This window comes from Balearica regulorum, chromosome 2 (assembly GCF_011004875.1).
Source record: "Balearica regulorum gibbericeps isolate bBalReg1 chromosome 2, bBalReg1.pri, whole genome shotgun sequence".
Lineage (NCBI taxonomy): Eukaryota > Metazoa > Chordata > Aves > Gruiformes > Gruidae > Balearica > Balearica regulorum.
Genome location: NC_046185.1, coordinates 128,942,295 through 128,965,384, shown reverse-complemented (window position 1 = coordinate 128,965,384; position 23,090 = coordinate 128,942,295). Strand labels below are relative to the sequence as shown.

General features: G+C 37.0%; 1 protein-coding gene across 3 annotated transcripts in view; it reads right to left on the bottom strand.

Moving 5' to 3' along the window:
- TBC1D5 (TBC1 domain family member 5) overlaps positions 1 to 23,090 on the bottom strand; it is a 322,332-nt gene that overhangs the window by 112,686 nt on the left and 186,556 nt on the right. For all 3 annotated transcript variants that reach the window (XM_075745858.1, XM_075745859.1, XM_075745860.1), the window contains 4 exons: positions 19,124 to 19,212; positions 17,580 to 17,630; positions 17,422 to 17,491; positions 11,127 to 11,299 (listed from right to left, as the gene is read on the bottom strand). In XM_075745858.1, the coding sequence (XP_075601973.1) occupies positions 11,127 to 11,299; positions 17,422 to 17,491; positions 17,580 to 17,630; positions 19,124 to 19,212 (383 nt within the window). The remainder of the gene's footprint in view (positions 1 to 11,126; positions 11,300 to 17,421; positions 17,492 to 17,579; positions 17,631 to 19,123; positions 19,213 to 23,090) is intronic.

Sequence of the window (23,090 nt, the reverse complement as noted above, 5' to 3'; positions counted from 1 at the left end):
ATTAATCATCATTTTAGACTTTTATTAAATTAGATAAAATGGGATAGGCATGAATCAGAATATATAACAATTAATCACTGGACTTTATTGAGTCTTTTAAAAATCTTATTTGCTCCTGAGTTGATAACTAATCTAGGCCATTCTGCACCAGTTTGACAAAGTCTCCAGATAATGACTGTGACTAGAACGTTAATAATATTGTCATTTAACAACAAAATATTTATTCTCTACACGAATAAGGTTTTTTTAACATTTGGAGATACTAAAGGAAATATCTCCTTCTTAGTCACCCCAAACCCTTGTAATTCAGCTCATTCTTTGCTATTGAAATATTTTGCTTTTATATATTTGCTTGGTTTTTGAAATTTAGGTAATGGATACACCAGTGTGCACAGCTGACCAAAGTTTTTAGTATATACAACCAGCATTTAATGTAAACTGTTACAGCTATACACACTGGAATTGCCAGAAAACAAAAATTACTAAACTTTTGAAGTTTATTTATTGATCACTGAGAACCACCCCAGTTAAATTACCATAAACCTCAACATCACAACAACTACTAATCCAGCTAATAGGAATTAAGGGAGATGGAAGATACATAATAAGCATCTGGGGGATATGGAATTTATCCCATGAGCGTAGTAAAGAGCTCATAATTTAAGAGTGCCAAAACCCAAGTGCATCATGAAGGTCTTTCCTCACAAGTGACATTAATTGCATATCCTACAGATGCTTATTACATATTCTATTTATACCTCCAAGAAGAAAAATATTCGTTTAAAGTTTAAAGGTTTAGTACTGCTTAAACACAATGTAACACAGCTGTCTCATGATGTCACAGGGAATATCAAAGGCTGCAGCACAGAGTCATAATGTAAGAAATAGTTTAGACAGAGGATAAATCAGGGAATGTGTTTCGGCGGGAGAGTCCCAGAGCTCAGACGTACAGTAAAGCAGGATGTATAACTACATACTTTGGTTGGATATGGGATTGCACCATTAAAAAGGTTTTTCTGACTACAGTTATTGAAATAAGAAAAAAGAGAATTAGATCTATTTAAATCCTTTTAAACATTTTTTCAATATATGTAACATGTCAAACCATAAATACTAATGCATGAATTGCTAAGGTCAAAGATGCAGTTATCTTTTCTACTGTTCAGTCTATACAAATATAAATGTGTCATCATTAACATTTCTAGATATTAAGCACATTGGCATGTTGCAAACTTTCTGTGAGAATTATTTCTTTTCTTCTATTGCCTGATTACTCTGTTGTGATTTCTCTCATAGCAAAGTAAGACAATGAGGAGAATTCTTTGATCCAAGATGTCCCATATACTTCTAGTTAACTTTATGCGTGTTATTAAAAAATCCTGGTTTTAACCTGGTTATCGCAAATTTTGCATGTCATTCCTATGTGTACTTGTTAGGGGAAATGGAATAACCTGCAAGGCCCAAGCTTAAACTCCAACAGCTCACACTACATTCATCGATGTAAGTTGTAAAAACTAAGGACTGTGTTTAGATGTTGTCTGGAATTTTGATTTAAGCACTGTAATGATATTTAATAACATACAACATACTACACAATTCTGCTGCTGCTACACTGCACACGTGGGTATGTGTACAGATTTATTCAAAGTATCAAAGTATTTTTTTACAAACTTCTCCACCTCTGCTAATAAAAACCTGGTAGCATTATTGGCAGGAGTAACAGCAATCAGGAGGAGGGAGAGATTCATTATGTTATACTTTATTACATTATATTGTATTACGAACTTAAAGGACAGAAAATATGAAGTTTCTTTTCTCTCTCCCCTTTCTCAATACCAAGAGCAAAAAAAAAAAAATATTGCTTGTGTGGCATTCAAAGATTGCTGTACTGGACACTTTTTCAGACTTCGAGGACAAAAGGAAAAATATAATCAGAGAAAGCATGCTAACATGGTCCTAATGTCAAATAAGGTGATATGAAGTAAAGAAAAGCAGATCATTAGAAATTACAGTTGACAATGTAAAGATCTATGAAAAGAGATGCTCTCTTATGGACTTCCCAAGCTGATGTTATATTGGGTGATGCCATTTTGCTTTTCTGAAATTTGGGAAGAATTATTGTCCTGTTATCAATACATTCAATACTGAGTAACAAGGTCTAGGTGCATCCACCGCCTTCTTCCCTTATAAAAAGTGCTATCTGGAAATTCAAGGAAGTCATCAACGGCAGTTGATATCAAGCTGCAAATGGTATGTTAACAATGTTTTTGGAGGAAGAAAATAGAAGAGCAGCACCCTTGGCTTTCTGTAAAAATCTGAGTGTGACTCATTCATTGATTTCAAAACATGTATTTGAAACCAGCTCCTACTCTTGTCTGCTTTTGTTCTTTTTCACTAGGCAATTCTATTTTGTAGTGTTGTGCACAGATTTTCTCTTCTTGCCAAAATTTGTGGGGCCTTCATGCTAAATTCTATAGCTTCATTCTTTAGGGCCTCGTGCTATTCCATTCAGTACAAGGGGTCATGAAATATTCTCATTATTTTTACAGTATTAGTTTGGTAAAATAATTCTATTTTTAGAAATGTTTCTCAAACATCATTTCTCATTCTTTACTCAGACTAAAATACGGTGAATTCATACAATATGCAAAAGTTACACAAAACTGTGCACCCTAATTAACAGCACTACTTTTGAGCAACCTATGCCTGTGACCTGTGTTAATGGATTTTATTCTTCAGATATGGCTGGCTTGCTTTAATATTTCATAGGATACTTTTAAAAATTCTTGCTCAAAACCGCATCAGAACCAGAAAAGATACTCAAGGCATGCACCTATTTGGAACAAGAATTTTTTTTTTTTAATTGCTGAAGCTTCTACAACTCTAGCAAGATGTTGGAAAGAGGTTCACAAGGTCATCCAGCTCATCCATTTTAAAAGTTAGGACAGTCAGTTGGATTATTTTCAGGGCAAGGCCTTTTCCTGTTGCACACACTTCCGACAACACCATTTATTTATCCGACTCAAGAACTCCCAATAAAACCACTGTCAGAGAAGATCCAGAACACATAATCTGAATTATATAGGTTGTCTGCAGAATTCCCAACCTTTGCCCCCCACCCTCCCAAACCCCTCACCTCAGTCTGTAACATTTGGTTAGACTGAAGGGGGAAGGGAGCTGTCTATAGGGGTAGAAATGGCTACCCAAGAACTACGCTCGGTATCTGAAGTGAAAACAAGAGGTAGACTGACTTGACTACCTGGTGAACTGGTACTTCTCTGGTGAGAAAAAGCAAAAAGGAAGCATTCTTCCCCAATGCTCATACTATACTGCCTTTCATTTTCCAGATTAACTGCATTCTGCTGGGCAACCAGATGCCTTTAGAGAAAATGCAGACTGGCCATCTTCCTATAGAATTATTGTTTTGCTAGTTTTCAGCAACATTTTCAACAACATTTGTGATTTCAGGATATCATTTTCTGCTAAAACTAAGGACTCAGATGAAAATGACCCCAAAGAGCTAGATGATTAACATGCCCTCCTAGGCCAAGGAGGACTCAGACTGAAGACTGTGCTATCGTTTACGCTGACATCCCACACCTTAAGGACATTCACTAACTCTTGCTTTTTTCTCAAATGCAATTCCCTGTGATTCATCTCCCCACCCATGAAAATCCAAAATGACCTAGTTTGTTCTGACATGGAATAAGAATGAAATATTAAAAACTTTGGGGTTTTTATGAAATCTAACTCCTGTGCTTCCAACAGGCATACACTGTGCATTTAAGTATTTCATGCTCATTTGTTTAAAAATTTCAAACAAAATTCTCTTATCTACCCACTTGATCCCAGTTGTGTTTGAAGATGACAGTATAACTTTTAAATTTTACAATTTAGGCACTAAATTGCGTTTACTATCTCTTGCCATTGTTCTTGGTGAGGGTCCTCTTTATATTCTAGCACAGGCTTCTCTGTGTGTGGCTCTTTCTTATGCGCATCAAGACGATGCAAAAGAACCAAAACATTCTCAGGGCGACCTTCTGCCTGTATTAGTCTTCAGACTATCTTTGGGTATTGGCTTTTATCTTAAAGACTGATGACAGGATGATCTTTCCCTACTGGATGGTGCACATGGTTCTCTTCATTACTTTATTATCATTTCTGAAGGCATGTTTTCACAGGAAAAGAAAGGGCATGCTAGTGACATATGTTTGCACGCCCATACTAACTTGATTCAGACAGACCAGGTAAGAATAAGCAGTGAGGACGAAGCATTGGCTAACCAAAACATGAATTATCCACAGGCCTGGATTCTATGGGAAAAGCTCTGTTTGCTAGCAAGTGCTTAAGTCCAAAGTGCTGTATTTTGCCTATTAACATCATGTTAACATGGGAATGTTAGCACAGTTTCATTTTGTAGGCATATGCTGAGCTAATTGCCTCCTGCAACAGTTACTTGACCTACCTATTGCCTTTTCTGTACCAACTTCCAACATGAGTTTTCTAGACTAAGTTCTGTGTCATTGAAAGAAATAAAATGATGCACTCAAACAGTACTGGTTAACCTGAACAGCTGATGTGATTTAAGTATAAAGAAAGCAAAGGAGAAGTAAATACTTGATATATGGCACCTTAAATTCCTTACTAGAGTAGAACTTCTCCATTCATTGTTCTGCTTTTATAGTGAATAGCTATTGATTACAAAAGTAAAAGAAAAAAAAAGACAAAGACAGCCTTCCACATACCTGTATATATTCCTACCTATTTTCATCACAGGTTTCAGAAGATATTTATTCTATTCAAATCCACTGGTCTCTAAGCCTACTTATGTTTAATGCCACCAGATTTTTTTTTTTTTTAAGGGTATGTGACGAAAGTCAAAATGGAAGCTTTTTTGCTTGTTTCTTTCCCAGATAAAGATAATTCCCTGTACTTCATATGGGAAGCACATCACCTGCATCAAGGAGCAACATAATGACAAATCTGCATTCCATCCTCACAGCCATCCAGTACTACTCATTATCATCTCAGCGCATAATTATGCGGCAGGAGAGTAAAACTCAGATGAACACTTTTGACACCTTAACCAATCCTTCATTCTGTTTATAGAGTGGGCTTTTACATTATGTATATGTTAAAATCTTAAGTCTAAGGTAAGACTAAAATACTATTTGTGACAGTCGGGGAGAAAGGATAAAATCAAAAGTTCATCATACTATAATTTTCAACCTAATACACAACAAGAAGTGGCACAAAATTAAACATACATTTTTTCAATCAATGAACCAAAAAGCTTTTTGAAGAAACTCAACAATGAGCAACAGATATCTATCATTTAAGAACATGAAAGGGTGAGTAGCCTCACTTCAAAACGAAGAAAATCAGCTTCTAGAGTTAAGTGTGATTTGCTTGCTGCCTGAAAATAAGATACCTACCCTAACGCTTCAAGAATTGTCCATATTTATTTGCACAGAGCAAAACCTTTGAGTCAGTAAACCATCACAATACAACTGGTATGTCAACAGTAGGTGAGGCGATCCCTCTCTCCATCAAAATATATTGTAGCTTTCTAAATTAGCTTCAGATATGTTTTCTTCTGTCACCTAACTTTGAACTCTCAGGTTTCTTCTAATAATACTTTTTTCACTATGCAAGATAGAATTCATAGTAAAGTCTTCAGATGTCTGAGTCAGCCCCCAAAATCTTTATCTAAAAATCCAGTAGACTGTATCTCTTAATTTGTGGGACAAACAGTGGATGGTAACCTTTCTTAGAAAGGACTCTTCATCTGGCATTAAATCCTTAGCAAGCCCTCTACTGACAGATAAGCTAGGATTTATATTCCATTAAAATCTGCTTTATATGCAATGCTTTAAGTCAAACAGAAAATAATTACTGGAAATCAACAGAAATACCAGTTACTAAATTCAGGATTAATTTGGTCCTGGACATTGAAATGAGAATTATTACTTTGTTCAGAAAGACTTTGTATTTGCTTAGTCTTAGCCATTGCTAGATACTCACTTCTTCTAATAGCAAGGCCGGATTTTGGTGGTTCCCTTACTACATGCACAATAGCTTAAAGTTGCTTTCATTGTAATTGCTGTCCAATTAATTGATGACACTGGATTAAAAATTACAGAGGAACAGTAATTGGACTGGACTATGCCATATATTATCTCTCTCTCTTTTTTCTGGTGAAGTGTGAGAATCCAAAATAAACCCAGGCATTCTGGATGAGCTGTAAAGCTGATCTACTTTTTCTGGAGATCATGAAGATTTCTTATTCTGATGACTAGTGGGATATCCTTACTCCCCCGCCCTTTTTTTTTTTTTTCCTGGATACAAAGAACATGATTTATGTTCCTTTACTGCACAGGTAAAATCCTTTAAATTCTCCCTCCAGAGACCAAGATGGTTACAGAAAAGAATACTGCCTGGTACCATAATGGCATGGGAGAGAAACTAAAACAGGTGGATGCCCCACAGCAGTGCTCATAGCAGAGCAACTAAGAATAGTAATAGTGGAGCAGCACATCTGCTGTTGACTTTGCTGTAGCATAACCTTTCTAATGCTATCTTCAAATCTACACTCGTGCCTAGTTACCCTGTAACTCCTTTGCATCCTTCTCTTCTTTTTTTTTTTTTTTTTTTCCTTTTTTTCTTTGCTTCATGAGGTAGGCTACTTCCTGAAGTATAATTGTGGCATCAGCCGAAAGGGCTGAAACTGCACCTTGAACTGCAGCAGGCAGTACGTCTGTCTGACTGATCATCGTAAAGCTGAGTGGCAGCGGGAGGCAGTCATCGGCACTGAATGTTCTAAAGAGGCCTTTTTTGTACTGAGATTAAGCCATCATGAAATATTTATGCTCACTTCTGCATCCGCTTTACTGTCTGTTGGATGTGTGCTTAGAAAGAGTTTGCTTAACCAATATAATACTGCCATTGGTGTTATGATGCAGAAGCTAGGGAGGTTATGCCAACAGTTAATTTTTGTTCTTAAATAAGGCTTTTCACACTTATGCCTTGTCATTATCTTTGTGTGCATTATTTCTATACAACCGTATCATATACCTTTACATGATCTGGTTGTACTTAATGCATGCAGTTCTATGAGAATTTCATTTGATGCAATATAATTCACTTTGAAACCCTCAGTATGTAAAATAAAGTAGTAATAATGATATTATGTGGGACTTTTCCAATTGATTCATCTTTTCAGTGAAATGTAAAAGAAGTCCTCTACTACAAATTACTATAAATGGAAGAAAATGTCCTAAAATACAGACATGTGAAGACTTTTTTCAAACCTCGTACCTTCTCAAGCTGAGAGCACAACCTGCTTAATTTGCCACTGCAAACACTGGCCACTGCAGAAACTGCAGAATGGTTCTGCAATAATTATTTTGTACTTCAACATGAATTAGATATAAGGGTCAAATAAATTAACACTAGAATACCATTTAATCTAGGACATTAATCATTGTTAACTCATCTAATTTTACAATTAAACTGAATATTCAATCTGTCAACCCTTCAGAGTATCCAATCTTTTTGTTCAATCTTAGCATTTTTTTGTTTTTATTTAGAGAAGAGTTTATTACCGGCAAGCATGTCACTGAACTGTTAATGTAATCAATTCCATTTTATTTTAAAACCATTCTTGTGCTTTACTTTACGAAGTAGAAAATTAGATATGATTAGATAATTATTATAGTTTGGTTAGACTGTACGCAATTTGCAGTACTACCACGAATGTGAAACAATGTTATTCTGCAAAACATTATCTTAGCGTTTAAAAACAAGGTAGAGACACGGCAAATAAAGAAGACTGAAGAATGATAAGGCACAAAGCCTTTATCTCTGTGTTGCTGTTCCATTTCGGCTGATATTAATAGCAGCTGAATAATTATCACAGGGATACGCAGCAGCTGACTGCAAGTGAATGAATGTGCGCTCTCACAGAACTTCCAGCCACAGAAATTCCTGTGCTAAGGCTGCGACTTGTGTCTGACACCAACTTGAACGGCCAGAGCACGGGAGTACGGCATAGCCGGGACCCTAGGATATCTTGCCGTACCTAACAGGGTTCTTTTTCTGATCGGCAATGAAACGAGATAGCCAGGTGATGCGAAGTCTGTTCCCTGATGCCCTCCAGAAGATAAAGAGACCCACTCCCTTGAGCTAAAACTTCCCAAAATGTAAACTACCCAGAGAAAAGATTTCTCCTAACCTGGCAGCGCCTCCCAGCATGCAGCCTGCCATACCAGGCTGAGGCTAATGACATCGTGGTTTGCAGAGGAATGACCAGTGAAGAAAAAATAAAGATTTTTCACGTTGATATGAGTATACTTTTCCACACGACCAGCATACAACCTTTGCACTACTGGACAGCAACCAAAATTAATGAGTTGTACTGCATGTACTGAAATGCCTATTAAAGTTGATCTTCTAAGCAGGTAGGAATAATATCAAGAAATGTGTAACCACATTTTATTTTAAAGGACAGTTTCTGAACATGGAAATGTACAACAGCCTAGGGTACCTGACCTCCCAGCAGCACAAGTCTTCCTAGTGTCTGAAAATACAAAAGGACTATTTGTAAACATCAAAGGTTGAAATCAACTGTATGAAAACGCGAAGAGTAAGTAAGAATTGTTTCTACCTTGCCCCAGAGGGTTATAGAAGGACGCAAAGTATAAAATGCTCTATTTTTAAATAAGTAAACTGTATAAATTGTTCAGGCTAGGGGAGACTGCCACTAAATACAAGCCTTTTGTGTTGACATTTAACACCAGGAAGACCATAATATCTTTTGAGGGAAGTTCCCAGTCTTCCTTCTACCATTTGTATATTTTTTTGAGTGATATCAAGGCTGACAGATGAATATTTATTGTTGGCAAATCCAACAAACTTCAGCAAAACAATAAACTCCAACAAAAAGCTCACATGAATTCTGCACTTGGCTTAGGTTTAGCAATTATTAATAACCTATTATGTTTAAGAAATGCTGTTTCTAGTTCAAGAAATGTTAAATACAGGAAAAGATCCAGCATCTGAGACTGTCAGCTGGCTCACTACTGGAAATTACTATTCTGAAGAGTTCAGACAGCATTAAAGGTGAGAATAATACAACACAGTCATGTTCCTTTCCCTTTCTTTTTCTCCTGTCCTCTACATTAAATCAGGAATCAGAGAAGGATATGACCTCACAGGCAACCTACTTTCCTCCTCTGCCAATGCAGACTCATTCTCTATGATACTATCCATTTCTGAGAGCTTTTCAAAGCCTATCTTTAAAATATTTTGATGGTTTTTCCTTTGTTAATTTTGATATATTATTTTACAGTCTAACAGCTCCCTGTTAGTAAGGTTTTCCTGATAGTCAGCCTCAAGCTCTCTCTCATAATTCATTCCCTTAACTGTAAATTTCTTTATTCAGATTCAGTTCTATTTATGCCACACCAGACTGCACTGTTCTTCTGTTATTATAATGTCATGTTTTGAGCTAAAGTCTAATTTTTTCTTTCAATTATTTCTCTTACTGAAGGCAAAATCTTACACTGAAGTGAATACCTACAGTACAAATTATTTTTGCCCCAAAATATCTGTTTGCAAATTTCTGAGGTTTATCTTATTTTATTTTCTGTGTGTTTTCATAAGCCTTCATAAAAAAGAAACACTGTCGTTTTGTTTTCCATGATATTTATACTGCCTACTTATTCATTACTACCCCTGAAGTTTATTAGGGATGCTTGCTTCCTTTTGCAGACTAGTGAAGATATTAAGAAAACACACAACTCTACACTGTGCAAAAACCACTGTAATAGGACAATCTGTCCTCTTCATACTTTTAATACCTTGAGTTTATTTGGCTTATTCTTCCTCTCCCTGTAACCCATTCCTATCAAAACTATTTAAATAAATTACATTTCTCTTCCTAATGTATGTTATTTGTAAGTCTGGGACCACTACTTAGTCTTAGTTCAACTCTTCTCTTGGGGGTATACTATGTCGTAGCATTTTTCCATTTCACTATAACATCAAATTAGACTTTAATGTTAAGTATTGCAGTTATGGCCTGACATTTACACAGTCACCTCTTCCCTCCCTTTCTACATTTTCTATTGAGTTGTTAAATGTAATTCACAATAACATTTGGAAATTCACACCTATAAATGGAACCTTTTTTTTTTTTTTCATTTAAGGCAAAGCCAACCTTATTTTAAATCATTGCATAAAGTAAAAAAAAAAAATCAAAAGTGTCATTTTTCTGTCACTGCAGCTGCACATATGGCTTGCCAACTCTTTAAGAAATGATCAAAATGAATCAAATGTCTAGAATTCCAGGCGATGAAGGCAAAATTCTTCCTCAAAACCATAGTCAATTCACAGTAACTCACGGTCCACCTAAGTTGCATGCTCTGTACTGACCCAGACTGACTACAGCAGCCATAACTGCTTTGGATGCAACGCTGTGCAAACACGCGGATAAGGCCACATCCAAATTTGTCCCTGGCGCAACAAGCCCCCCCTGGCATGGGGACACAAAATACCCAACCAGCTGAACGGATCTGAGGCAGCTTAATGGAAAAAGGACTACCTGGGCTGACTCTGCATACAGACACTTTATTATCTCCATGCCTTAACTTTTAACATGCCCCATCACACCTGTATTACCACTATCCAAACCCCCATTATTGAAATAGGGGAAAGTTCACTGATACTGAACTGGTGATAAAATGAAGTAAATAAACCATTTAATGCTAATAATTTTCCCCTTCCCACCCTTCTTTGTGTCCTATTATCCAGTTTCTTCTCATAGGAAAACCACAGGTAGATTATGTACTCGGTTCAGTACGTACTTCATCACTGCACTGGGAGTCTTCGTCAAGTTCTCTAATACGTAGCTGAACGGACTTTATCTGCCTGGGAATGCCACTGTCACAAATACAACAGTGGGGTGTCATTGACTGTAATGCTGCCAACTGGACAAGTTCTAAGAGATAAGAACTACTTTCTTTTAGCCTCATTTCTCTAATCCCAAATTTAGGGGAAAAAATGTCCTAAAATAATGAAATAAAAATAGAAGGAATTAAATTAAATAATGCTTTGCAAACACTTACAGTCCATAAATCTGTGGAGCAATTTCCAGTCGGTTCAGATGCATGTACAGCTCAATATCATGTTTCTTCAGCAGATGATCCTGAATTTGGTTTACTTTCGCTACAATAGCAATAGATGGGCCCAAGTCTTGTGGCCTTGCAAATGGCATAGGTGTAATCATCACATCTTTCTCCTGCAGACACAGAAACAAGGGGAAAAAAAGAGCATCCCATGAAGCCTTATTGTCTAAAGGGATTGTCTACAAGAGATCTGTTTTGTCGTAATCATTGGCTTCCAAAAAACATAAAAATATTAATAATTTGTTTCTTTCCAGCAAAAGAGGAATCTCAAATATCCACTTCTGGGGAAGGTATTGTGGGATTCCCCTTCCCAGGTGCGCCAAGGTTCACTCCCTCATTCTGCATGTCAATTTTTACGTGTGTGCTTTACTTTTCATGCTCTGACAAAGTGTTGACAGCTTTATTTTTTAGCTTTAATATCAGCAGTCTGAGTCAGTCCAGAGCAAAGCAGATGAATGGTAACTTAGTAGAAAATATATGCCCTCAGAGGACAATAAATTGCATACCAAATAGGAAATAACTTATTTTTGAACAATCCTTTCTAAACAGGCTTCCCTTGCTCAGAAAACATGGTGGCTGTACCTCAAAATCTACACACTTTTGATAAAGCATCAGAAAACTTTTAAAACAAAAAAGATGTAGAGCAGTGAGATGAACCTGATGGTTAGAGTGTAGTTGGCTGGACCTAAAGGTTGTGCAAACTGTGTCATGATCCAGAACACAGCACACACCAAGGAAAAACAGAGGAAGAAAACTACTGGAGTATTAGCATCCTTGAACCTGATACCGCTTTAGATTTGTTCTTCTTGCAAAAGAATGAAGTATTATTGAAAAAGAGACAGAATGCTAGAAAGAAATGCGGCAAGTAATGAACCCCACCAAATAGGAAACGTAAAAAGAAGGATGAGAAATACACAAGTCAAACCTATCAAGAGAAAGACTGGGGAAAGGGAAACGGAGAATTAAGCTGTCAGGAACAATGTTAAAATTATAAAAGAGGGAAAATTGGAACAGTAAGAACAGAAGATTTTGCAATGACTTTGTTGCAATCTCTCATCATGGCTCTCTGACCTGAAAGCTTCACTTAAAAAAATAGTTCTTGTTTTTCTACCCTTTTGTTCACTATATTGATAAAGAAGCATTATCAAGGTCAAAGGGTTAATAATTTCAGAAGACTTCATTACAGCTTAAACTGTTGAAAGACACATTTACTTGGCTCAATACAGTGAAAAGCACATTATTTTTAACATTCAATAATAAAGAAAGGGGGTTTTGTTGTATAAACTATCCCCAAGGTTGTTTCCTATGGTTATAGTCCCTCTTCAACCCCATTCTCTCTGTATCAGCATTTTAAGGGGAAGAAAGAGAATTACCCATATTTCACTATCATTTACAACGTGGTTTAACATTCAAGTGGGCAGCAAACATCTAATATTTTCTACCAAAAAGTCTATTTTTTTAAATTGATCTCCTTTGCCTGAAATATTTTTTCATAATTATTCCATTTCTGTACTGCAGAAAATATGGTATGATGTTGAACAGTGATTTCAGGTAAAATGTTTCTACTTAAGGATGTGATTGATTATAAATTGTATCTTAAAATCTGCTTAATTGTTGCTTTGTTATGGCAATTGCAGCAAAGGGACTGATCTGTCTACTACAATGCGGTGGTTTTGCCATGGTATTGTGATACCAAGACATATTCATTTAAGATGCCCTAGCAAATCACTTGACAAAAGCTCCCTCAGACTGTCAAATAAAACTCACTGAAATGGCATCCTTTCATTCAAAATCTTTCCTCTCCTACCAAACAGAAATTTAAAATAAACCATCTAGCATCTTAGGGGCTAATGAGAAATGTTGCTACTTACTTAAATACTATAGTTCTTCACAGCTGCAGGTACGTTGAGAAAGGATATTTCTCCTACTCTCTTTTTAAATTATTCTATTATCTTCTTTATTACCAAATTGGGCAGCCTTCTTTCTACCCTGATTTTTGTTCCTCCATTGTATGGCTATTTCCTACTGTTATTTCAGATCCGTTCATTATTTTCTCAGTCACATGCTAGAATGCAAAATACTGAAAAAGGATATCCACTAATCTACTTCCAATCTATATAGAAAAATCCTCTTAAAGTATTATATGATAGCATGGCTTTAACATTAAATGCCAGTCTATAGTAATTTTTTGCATAAACATATCAATTTATCTTTGAAACTAATAGTCTGTAACTCTACATATTCATAGGCTATGCCTGTTCCATCCGTTGACACACATCTGGGGTATGAATTTTATTCTAGTTCACTCAAGTTGAGTTTAACTTCAGCTTGACCACTGCATGTAAACATAACTCTGATGACACAAAAGATCTGTATTTTTAAGCTTTTCTTGATTATAGCCCTAGATTCTTGTACAGAAATCTCAACATTAGGATCTTTCTACTTATTTGAACTTGTAATATGAGGAGACTAGTTAGTTACTCAGATCAGCCTTTACATCATTAGTTGTCTGTGGGTTTAAAGCCATCTTTGCAAAATTAGAAGACTGACTCTTAAATATGGGCTCAAGTGTCAAAAGATTCTCAATATCAAAACTAATGCAAGCTTCCTCTCACGGAGGAGTGCCAAAACTGGAGTTATTTGTCACTTGCAGCATTTGTGCACCTTGGCATAATGTAGCACTGACACATTGCTGACTGTCAGACCAACTGCTATCAACATGGCTAAGTGCATCAAATAATATATGCTGGCTTGCCATTTTTAAAAGCATGAGATAAGTAAATGGTATCCATCAAAATGCAGTTCATCAGCACCTTAGAAATTAACCCCATTAACAGAAATCTTTAAAGCATAATGGAATCTGTGGGGACAGCAGTTGTGATCAATAATCAATGCCTTGACTGTCCATGCCTCCTGAGTTGGTGCACTCCACCAAGAAGTTAAGAGGATGACTAGAGTGCATACGACATGTCTTCTTGTCTCCTCTCATGCAATTTGGTTGAGAAAATGACAATACATTTAGTCAGTTGAAATTGCTCCAAAAAAATCACATCAGCTGGTGTGAAAGAAACAGCCCAAACAGAAAGATGATCAAATAAACTAATACAACCAAGCCTCCAAAATGTTTAACTAGAAATTGGCTGGACGGTCACACTCAAAGAGTTGCGGTCAACAGCTCGATGTCCAAATACAGACCAGTGACAAGTGGTGTTCCTCAGGGGTCAGTATTGGGACCAGCGTGATTTAACATCTTTGTTGGCAACATGGACAACACGATTGAGTGTACCCTCAGCAAGTTTGCCACTGACACCAAGCTGTGTGGTGCGGTCGACATTCTAGAGGGAAGGGATGCCATCCAGAGGGACCTTGAAAGCTTGAGAAGTGGGCCTGCGTGAACCTCATGAAGTTCAACAAGGCCAAGTGTAAGGTCCTGCACACGGGTCGGGACAATCACAAGCACAACTACAGGCTGGATCGTGAATGCATTGAGAGCAGCCCTGAGGAGAAGGACTTGAAGGTGCTGGTAGATGAGACCTGACAAGGTGCACTTGCAGCCCAGAAAGCCAACCGTATCCTGGGCTGCATCAAAAGAAGCGTGACCAGCAGGTTCAGGGAGGTGATTCTGGCCCTTGACTTTACTCTCATGAGACCCCGCCTGGAGTACTGCATCCAGCTCTGGGGCCCCCAACATAAGAAGGACATGGAGCTGTTTGAGCAAGTCCAGAGGAGGGCCATGAAGATGATCAGAGGGCCTGAGCACCTCTCCTGTGAAGACAGGCTGAGAGAATTGGGGTTGTTCAGCCTGGAAAAGAGAAGGCTCTGGGGAGACCTTATAGTAGCCTTCCAGTAGCTAAAGGTGGCCTACAAGAAAGCTGGAGAGGGACTGTTTACAAGGGCATGTAGTGACAGGACAAGGGATAGTGGCTTTAAAGAGATTTAGATTACTACTAAAAGGAACATTTAGATTAGAGATTAGGAAGAAATTCTTCACTATGAGGGTGGTGAGGCACTGGAACAGATTCCCAGAGAAGTTGTGGATGCCCCCTCCCTGGAAGTGTTCAAGGCCAAGCTGGATGGGGCTTTGGGCAGCCTGGTTTAGTGGGGGGTGTCCCTGTCCATGAGGTTGGAACTAGATGATCTTTAAGGTCCCTTCCAACCCAAACCATTCTATGATTCTATGTGCTACGCTGTTTACAGGAGACCATCAGATTCACCTCTAAGAATAGTTTAAATATGGATGTCAGTGAAATGTAGATGAAAAATTCAGATCAAGTATTAGGAACAGAGTCACCAAATCCTGCCACAAAACATTACCTGCTACAACACGAACTGGAATGGCTGGCAGTCGATACTAATACAATTTATATATTCATGCATTTAGAAGACAAATGCTACAAGCAGTAAAGAGAGGCTAGGACATAGTGCAAGTATAAACTGTGGACAGATTTCTCTCATTAACCACTAGGGAATGGAGTAGCTGGAGAAGCTCCTCTAATGGCAATTGGGAGTAATGGAACCAACTGTTAGAGGCTATAAAATGTTAACATGTCTCTCAGAGCACATGCTTTCATTGCTTCCTTTGTGAAGATTCAGACTTTATTATGTAGCCAGCCCTCAAAGTCATGATTGTAAAAGGCATACGTACAAGAAAGGATTATTAAAGATTATACATGTTTGCAAAGAACAAGAACAAACAACTAGATATTAATCCATGCACTTTGCATTGTTAATTTTTTATGCCACAAAAGGACTGGAAAGGGCAATGTAAACTTTCACCTTCTACCCAAGCACTGCAAATCTGTAAGCAGACCTAGTTATTTCCCAGAATAAAATTCAGCCTCAGACTTTACCACCTTTGTCACAGAAACTTGAACAAATACATTTGAATATACTGAATTCTGAAAAGCTACACTCAGAGAAACATGTCTCACAGCTTTGTTGTTGGAATAAAAGTGACTATGTAATAAGTTCGTAAAATCTGTATCTCATATGCTTTATTCTTAGTTAGTGAGAATTATGTAAAAGCCCAAATCCAAACAGTAGTTTATAACTGTAGATAACTTAGGCCAAGATGCCAGTGCTCCATGTCTAATAAAATACATACACAGATACATTTAAACATTTAAAGAAAATAGAAGCTTTTATGTGAATCTTGGGTGAATATCTTTTTCTTCAACAGATAGGCAAAAACTAGTTACAGTTTGCAAATACAGTCTGCAAAAATACAGTTTGCAAATACAGGGTTTGGTGCACATATGCGGACATCCAAACTCAACCAAATCATTATTAATTTTTTGTTAACTCTAGATACTCATCCCATGGTCTATGTGAAAAATGCTGAAGTGAATCAAGCTGGAACTAAGTTTGGAGGGCAACCCTTTTAGGATATAATACACTGCAAGTCTTGGCAATAACTCTAATATGGCTACGTTTTGCTAGAGCCTTCTGCATACACTCCATCACACAAATCATTTTTCAGAATTAAAAACAAGAGAGAAATGTAAACGGAAAGAGACAGGAAAAAGTATTCGAAGGAAATCTTGAGCAATTGACTGAGGGAATTGTCCCTCATGTCATGCATGAAAAACAGTTACAGGCAAGGACTAGATGGTACCTAGAAGGCCCCTGCAAAGAAGAGTTCTGTAGACCTAAACTCAGAACATAGAAAAAGCATTTCTATGAAAAGAAGCAACATACTCTGTTTGAATACTCTGAGGTCAAGAAGAAAACAAAGTATGGAAATGGAGGGATGAAGTCAGGGAAAGATGCACCCTGACCTTTGATGGACAGCCTACGATTAAAGTTTTGGGTTCACAGCAAATTGTTTATATTGTAAACAGTTGAAAACAATTCAAGCCTGAGTATGTTAAACACTGCCTATATGAATTTATTTAATGTGACATTTGCACAGGTTTTGGGCACACATAGATGTGCCTGTGACAGGCATTCTTTCAAATTCTACACAAGAACATCACTCATACATAGGAGAATCTGGTGGCACATTTGGCTTGTGATTACCAAGTCATCTTTCAACAGACGGAACTCTCAACTGGAAGACTTTGCACAAATGCTTATGACCAAATTCTGAAGAAACTCTAAAGAGCATAAACTTGGTTAAGCCTGCTTTAACTAAGCTGTTTAAGAGAAGATGACTTATTAGCTTCAAATTACTTCAATCATATTAAAATCACATTTGCTTAAAAATACAATAAATACATTTTAGAGCAATAATTACCTTCTGACTGTCATGTTCAAATGTTGAAAACCAATGTTCTGCAGTTTTCATAAGACGTGTGAACATTGCACTGAAGGGGAAAAACCCAGAAACTTGGTGTTAAATAATGTATTACAAATAAGAGCAAATTAAATGTAAAGGAAGTTGTTAAAACTTACTAGGCATCATGCTCCAGATACTCAGGATTCAAAAGAACTTTCATTTCCTCGCTGAAAAAGGCAACAGTGAACAATCCAAATGTGAATGTTTATTTTTGGTCAGCGTTCTGCATGTACTATTATGTATTTATAAGCCAACTTTCATATAAAGTGCAAATGAGAAAACTAGCCTTTTTAATTAAAAAGAGCAACTCCATTGAACAAATGAAGTCTTTCCTTTTTATAAAGATCAAAAACAAATTAGCTGCCTTGTCTGCACTACAATGAAGTAACCATCTAATTATTCCAAATAACAAATTACTGAATGTCACAATGTATTATTTGAATATGCTTGATCTAGAATAATTGATTGCTGCACAATCTATCACTGTTTGTCCCAAACAAAAAAAATATGGTTACTGGTCAAATATGCACTATCAAAACATTAATTTATTTTGTTTTAATAGCCTGTATTTTTATTGTACTTTAACAGCAATTAATCAGTGACAGCACCTCTTTTCCATCTACTTTGCTGCTTAGCTCTACTTTTTCAGTGGGGATGGAACAGAATGCTGTGCATAACACATGGTTATTTTAAGTTACTTAGCACTGAAGAGCATCTTCTAGGTAATTTCAGGATATCTAAGGACAGACATTGAATAAAAACACACACTTGTAAATAATCTCCAACCTTATGCTTAACTGCCTTTAGACAATCACATTGAGGAGTGCTACCAGAGGTTATATTATATAGTACATGTAATTAAATTGGCTTTTATTCACTGCTGGACTCCAAAAGAGAGTGGAAAAAGACAAATGAAAATAGTTTACCTAAGTATCACAAGTGATACAAGAAGGCCGCTAGTTTCTTTTTTTTTTTTTTTTAAAAAAAAGGTTTTACCTATAGAGCAAGGAAAAAAGCATCTGAATTTGGCTGACAATCATGTGATATAATACTTTATACGTATGTGTATGATTACATGCACACACCCACAGTTTAAGCAAAATGGAGAATCAATAGCTACAGTTAATGTTACTACCAAGTCAAAGGATAGTCAGATATTGCAGCTACAACATTGCAGGTGATAAAGAAATATCAATCACAACAATTTGTCTGCATTGATTTTTCTCCTCTTTTAAGACATGAGGAAAGAGAGTTGGTAACATGTCTGTTCTATGACTGTAGTTCTCTAATCTGCCTCCTCTCTGCAATGACAAAGACTAAACCCTTTCTGGCAATAAGAATGAGGTGAAACGTAGGCAGGTATTTAAGCTTTTTGACTAAGGTTTTCCTTAGGTTTCTCCTCTCCTCTTTTTTCACCACTTAGTATCTATGAAGGAGCCAATGTCTACACTTTTAATCCCCCTTTCAGAAACTGTAGCAGGGAAGATGAAATAAGGACATTCTCATCAAAGCATGAGGGTGCAACAGTTTCTGATATTAATTTATCAATTATAAACAAAGAATTAAGGAACGCATATTTCTAAGTTCTAGTCCAGTCAACTTATTTATTTTTTAAAGAAAGCAGATTTTTAATACTATACAAATAAAACACAATGCTTGCCTTGGTTGTGCAGCTTCACTGGCATGTGAAAAAGCTTGGTGGTCACAATGCAGGATAAAGACAATGGGAGCTAAAAGTTCATGCATACCCTAAACATAAAAGGAAGCAAAAGTACAGTAAGATTTTCCAGTCGTGTAATAGTTCCTAATGCACAGCACCAGGCAGCCAGCAATATTAGGTGCAGATTAACTAAAACCATGAACATTTACATTCTAACAGAACGGTTTCATAATCAATGGCTTTTATCTTAAATTCTGATTAGATCCAAGTGTTTATTCTTCTCTAATATACTGAAGCAAGTTATTCTCCCTTTTTCTAACACGACAGACAAAAAATTGGCAATGGTAAGCAACCCTGCACCTGGCAGTTTACTCCAAGATCTATGTTCATAAATATGAATTTTATTTACGATAATTACAATCATGATCCACAGTACAAAGATCCGCAATAGGGAAAAATTACAAAATTTAAAATTATTTTTTATTTGATAATGTTCCAAACCCATAGATAAAAGCGTAACAGTAGCCTTCAAGGAGACAAGGGCAGCTATTTGGCAAATTAGAAAATGAAACTTCCATTCCTACGGACATGAGAAATAAAATGAGTTGTTGGGGTTTTTTTTTTAAGTTGTTATGTCAATATCAAAAATAAACTCATTATAACACGATGCATAGGAGACCTGGTACTGTTCCATTACAGACTATTTCTTATATATCCCATCTATAGTAAGATACATAAAAAATATAGAAACATGCAGGAATCAGAAGAGAAAAAATTGATGGATAGTCAAGCACTTGGGCCAGCATAAGACACATGGCTGGGCCACCCTGTTGAGCCATTCATGCTTTTACCCAGAGCTCACCAGGAACAAAAAAGGAGTCTTGATTTGCCTTGATTCACCTGAGGCTTGTCAATTTGTTATCAGGAGCAGAAGGAACCACGTCAGGAAATAAGCAATCCAGTTGGCAAGCAGCAACGCACTGGCAGGTAAAACTACAGCCTGCAGAATGACGCCTCATCTTCAGCAGATATACAGCCCCTTCCCTCGGATTAGATCAGCGGAAAGGAGGATTTGGGGTATCATAACTGGGCAATTTGGTTCCCCAGTCAGGGGTAGTTGGGCTCCCAGTGGTGGACTAGGATGGCAGGTAGGAACTACACAAGCAACAGGTGGGGTGGGAGGTCAGCCATACAAAAGAAGTGAGGGGAGCCCTTTGGTGATGGAAGGTATGTGGGATGAAGGGTTGAGACCTGCCTGGCTGCCTCTGGACACAGGGATCACTCCAAGGGGAGGGAACACCTGACCTCTGCCCAAAACCACCAGCTACAGCTAGGTCTTGGTATCAGGGTGCCCCGGCTACCCCTGATGGGTCTCACTCTGGGTGGAGTCCTTGCCCGGCTGTAGGAGGAAGAGTGTGCTGCCAGCAGTGCTCCAGTTCAAAGGTGCAACTACTTCACAAAGTGGAGCCTCAGTCCCAAAGCCAGGTGAGTGCTCTGGGCAGACAGAGGTGCCAGGAAGACCATCTTGTCTATCCTGTTGGCAGAAAGAGCACTAGGGCTGGCCCATCAAGCTCACAGGCATTTCAGGCTGCTGCCGGGAGTCAGATGATGGGTCCTCAGACCACAACAGTAGAACTGTTCTACCTTTATGCTTGCAGTTCCAAGCTAGGAAGCCTCTCCACTTGCTTTTCCAGCCCTTTGAGTGATGGACAGACGTGAGCGATGAGAGTTACATGCTTGTGCAGCTCCCTGCTGCTTTGCTGGTACGTCAGCTGATATTCCATGTAGCGTTTGAGGAATATTCAATACCACTGAGTTAGCTTATCAGCTTCGTATGTATCAAATAGATCCATTAACTACTAAAAACCTTCAACCTTTATTGGAAATAATGAGGATTTTCCTTAAGTGGTCCAAACTGAGGTAGATGTGGAAACCCCCTCTTGATGATTATCTATCCTGAGTGTGTTGGGATGCATGTTAGTGTATCTTATCTGTTCGCAAGAGGAAATTCCAATACTTAGCAGTGTTGAAGAAAAAAAAAAGAGGTTTGGACATTTCCTTGTGTGCTATCAACTGGAATCCCACAAAATTTGATTTTAATTTCTTCAGGATGGAGATGACTGTTATAGCCTCAACTGTAGGGTTGCAGCAATAGCTGTCAGTTGACTGGGCAAAACTAAAGACAGCAAAATTACTGAAGTTTGGACGTTTTCTTTCTCTTTCTATTTCTGAACCTTTAGGGACTATCTTGAAAGATGAAGGCTAAATAGAAATTCAGTTAGAAAAAAAAAAATTAAACACAACATAGCCACTTGATTTCAGGAGCTGATGTAAAACTCCCAAATGCAACCATATGGGTTAGATTACAAATTGACAACTTTTTAGATTTCTGAAAGTCTTATGGTCAAACCAAGAGGGAAAGGAATAGAGACAGGGAGATAGGTCCAGGATTAGACAATAAATATAAGTGGCAAAAATATTTAAATAAACTGTAGATAGTCTGGGTTGTACTTTCATGCATACTCACAGCCCTCAGTTAATTAACAGATCCATGTCTAATCTTTTATTCGCCCTGATATACTAACATGAAATAAGAGAAATGGAAATGCCAAAAACTTGACTAATAAAACTACCAACTAAGCTGTAAACATATAAGCTGAAGAAAAAGAAAGAGGACATAAAATAAGAATTAGTTATAAAAGATAAAAGCACATCATACATTCTTCCAACATAATAATATATCATCTCTATAATAAAGCAGAATCATAATGTGGCTGCCCACATACAACAAAAACAAAACAAACAGATGATGAAATATCAGGATTTCAAAAAGATAGCTCTGATCTTTCAGTTACAAGAGTACTTCAAATGTTTAGAGATTTTTAGCTTGGCAAGAAAAGCCACCAGTGTAATATGCATACACATATTTTTTCAATGCTGCAGTTTACTAAAACTCTTTAGTGTTAATAAGTAAGTTGACAGAGCTCAGATAATTTTATGACACTTCCCAGCTACAACAAAATATTGATTTCATAATACAGTCTATGGTTTAGAAAGAAAACCAGAAATATAGCATTTCTACAATGAAAAGTGAATCAATGCATTTCAAAAATATATTGACTTCTCTAAGGGCAATCAAATCATGAGCGAACAATAGTTACCCTACTGATTTAGCGCAATTGTCACTATTTCTTTTCAGTGTAACTAGGACCAGAATTTTGGCACCAGTATTACAGAAGAATGCTAAGAGTAATTTTTACATATTCTTAAGTACAATATACTATTCTCTTTAGATTTGATATTTACAGCTGCTATTTAAAAATTCAATGATTCCAGTGAGGATTCTGTCTTTAAAATCTGTAATACGGCTTCACAACATTCTACTCCATTTGACTAGGGACAGAAATATCTTTTTCCTCATCAAATAAAATGTTACTTCATGCTGGTCAAAAAACCACAAACCCTACTACAAAGACAACTTTCATGCATATATGCATATTAAACAAACATTATTGATTGCTTCTTGTAAGACTATATGCTGATGCTATGTAATAGTTTCAATAAAATGTTGTAAACTTCAGATACACTTTATTTACATTTATAAGTATGCAAATTGCCAAGGAACTATAACTTTTTCCAAAAATTTTGAAAGAGAAACATGGGTCCTGTACAGATGCTGATAGACGGCAGTATAAGTTTTCATTTACCAGCCAAGTGTTATAGCTCTAACAGCAAATGTAGCTCTTGTATGTGTTCATACAAATGAAACAGAGGAATTCTTATGGAGAACAACAGGACCAGTCCCATGATGAATACCGAATATGAAGACAAACTCCTTAATTTGGGCTTTGTATTCGGGTCACTGTGGAGAGACCAGCTTAGAGGTGATCTGTTATTGATGAATTAATGGTAACCTTCATTACTTTCAAGAAAATATGCTAGGCTTTGATGTAGTGGAAATTATCAC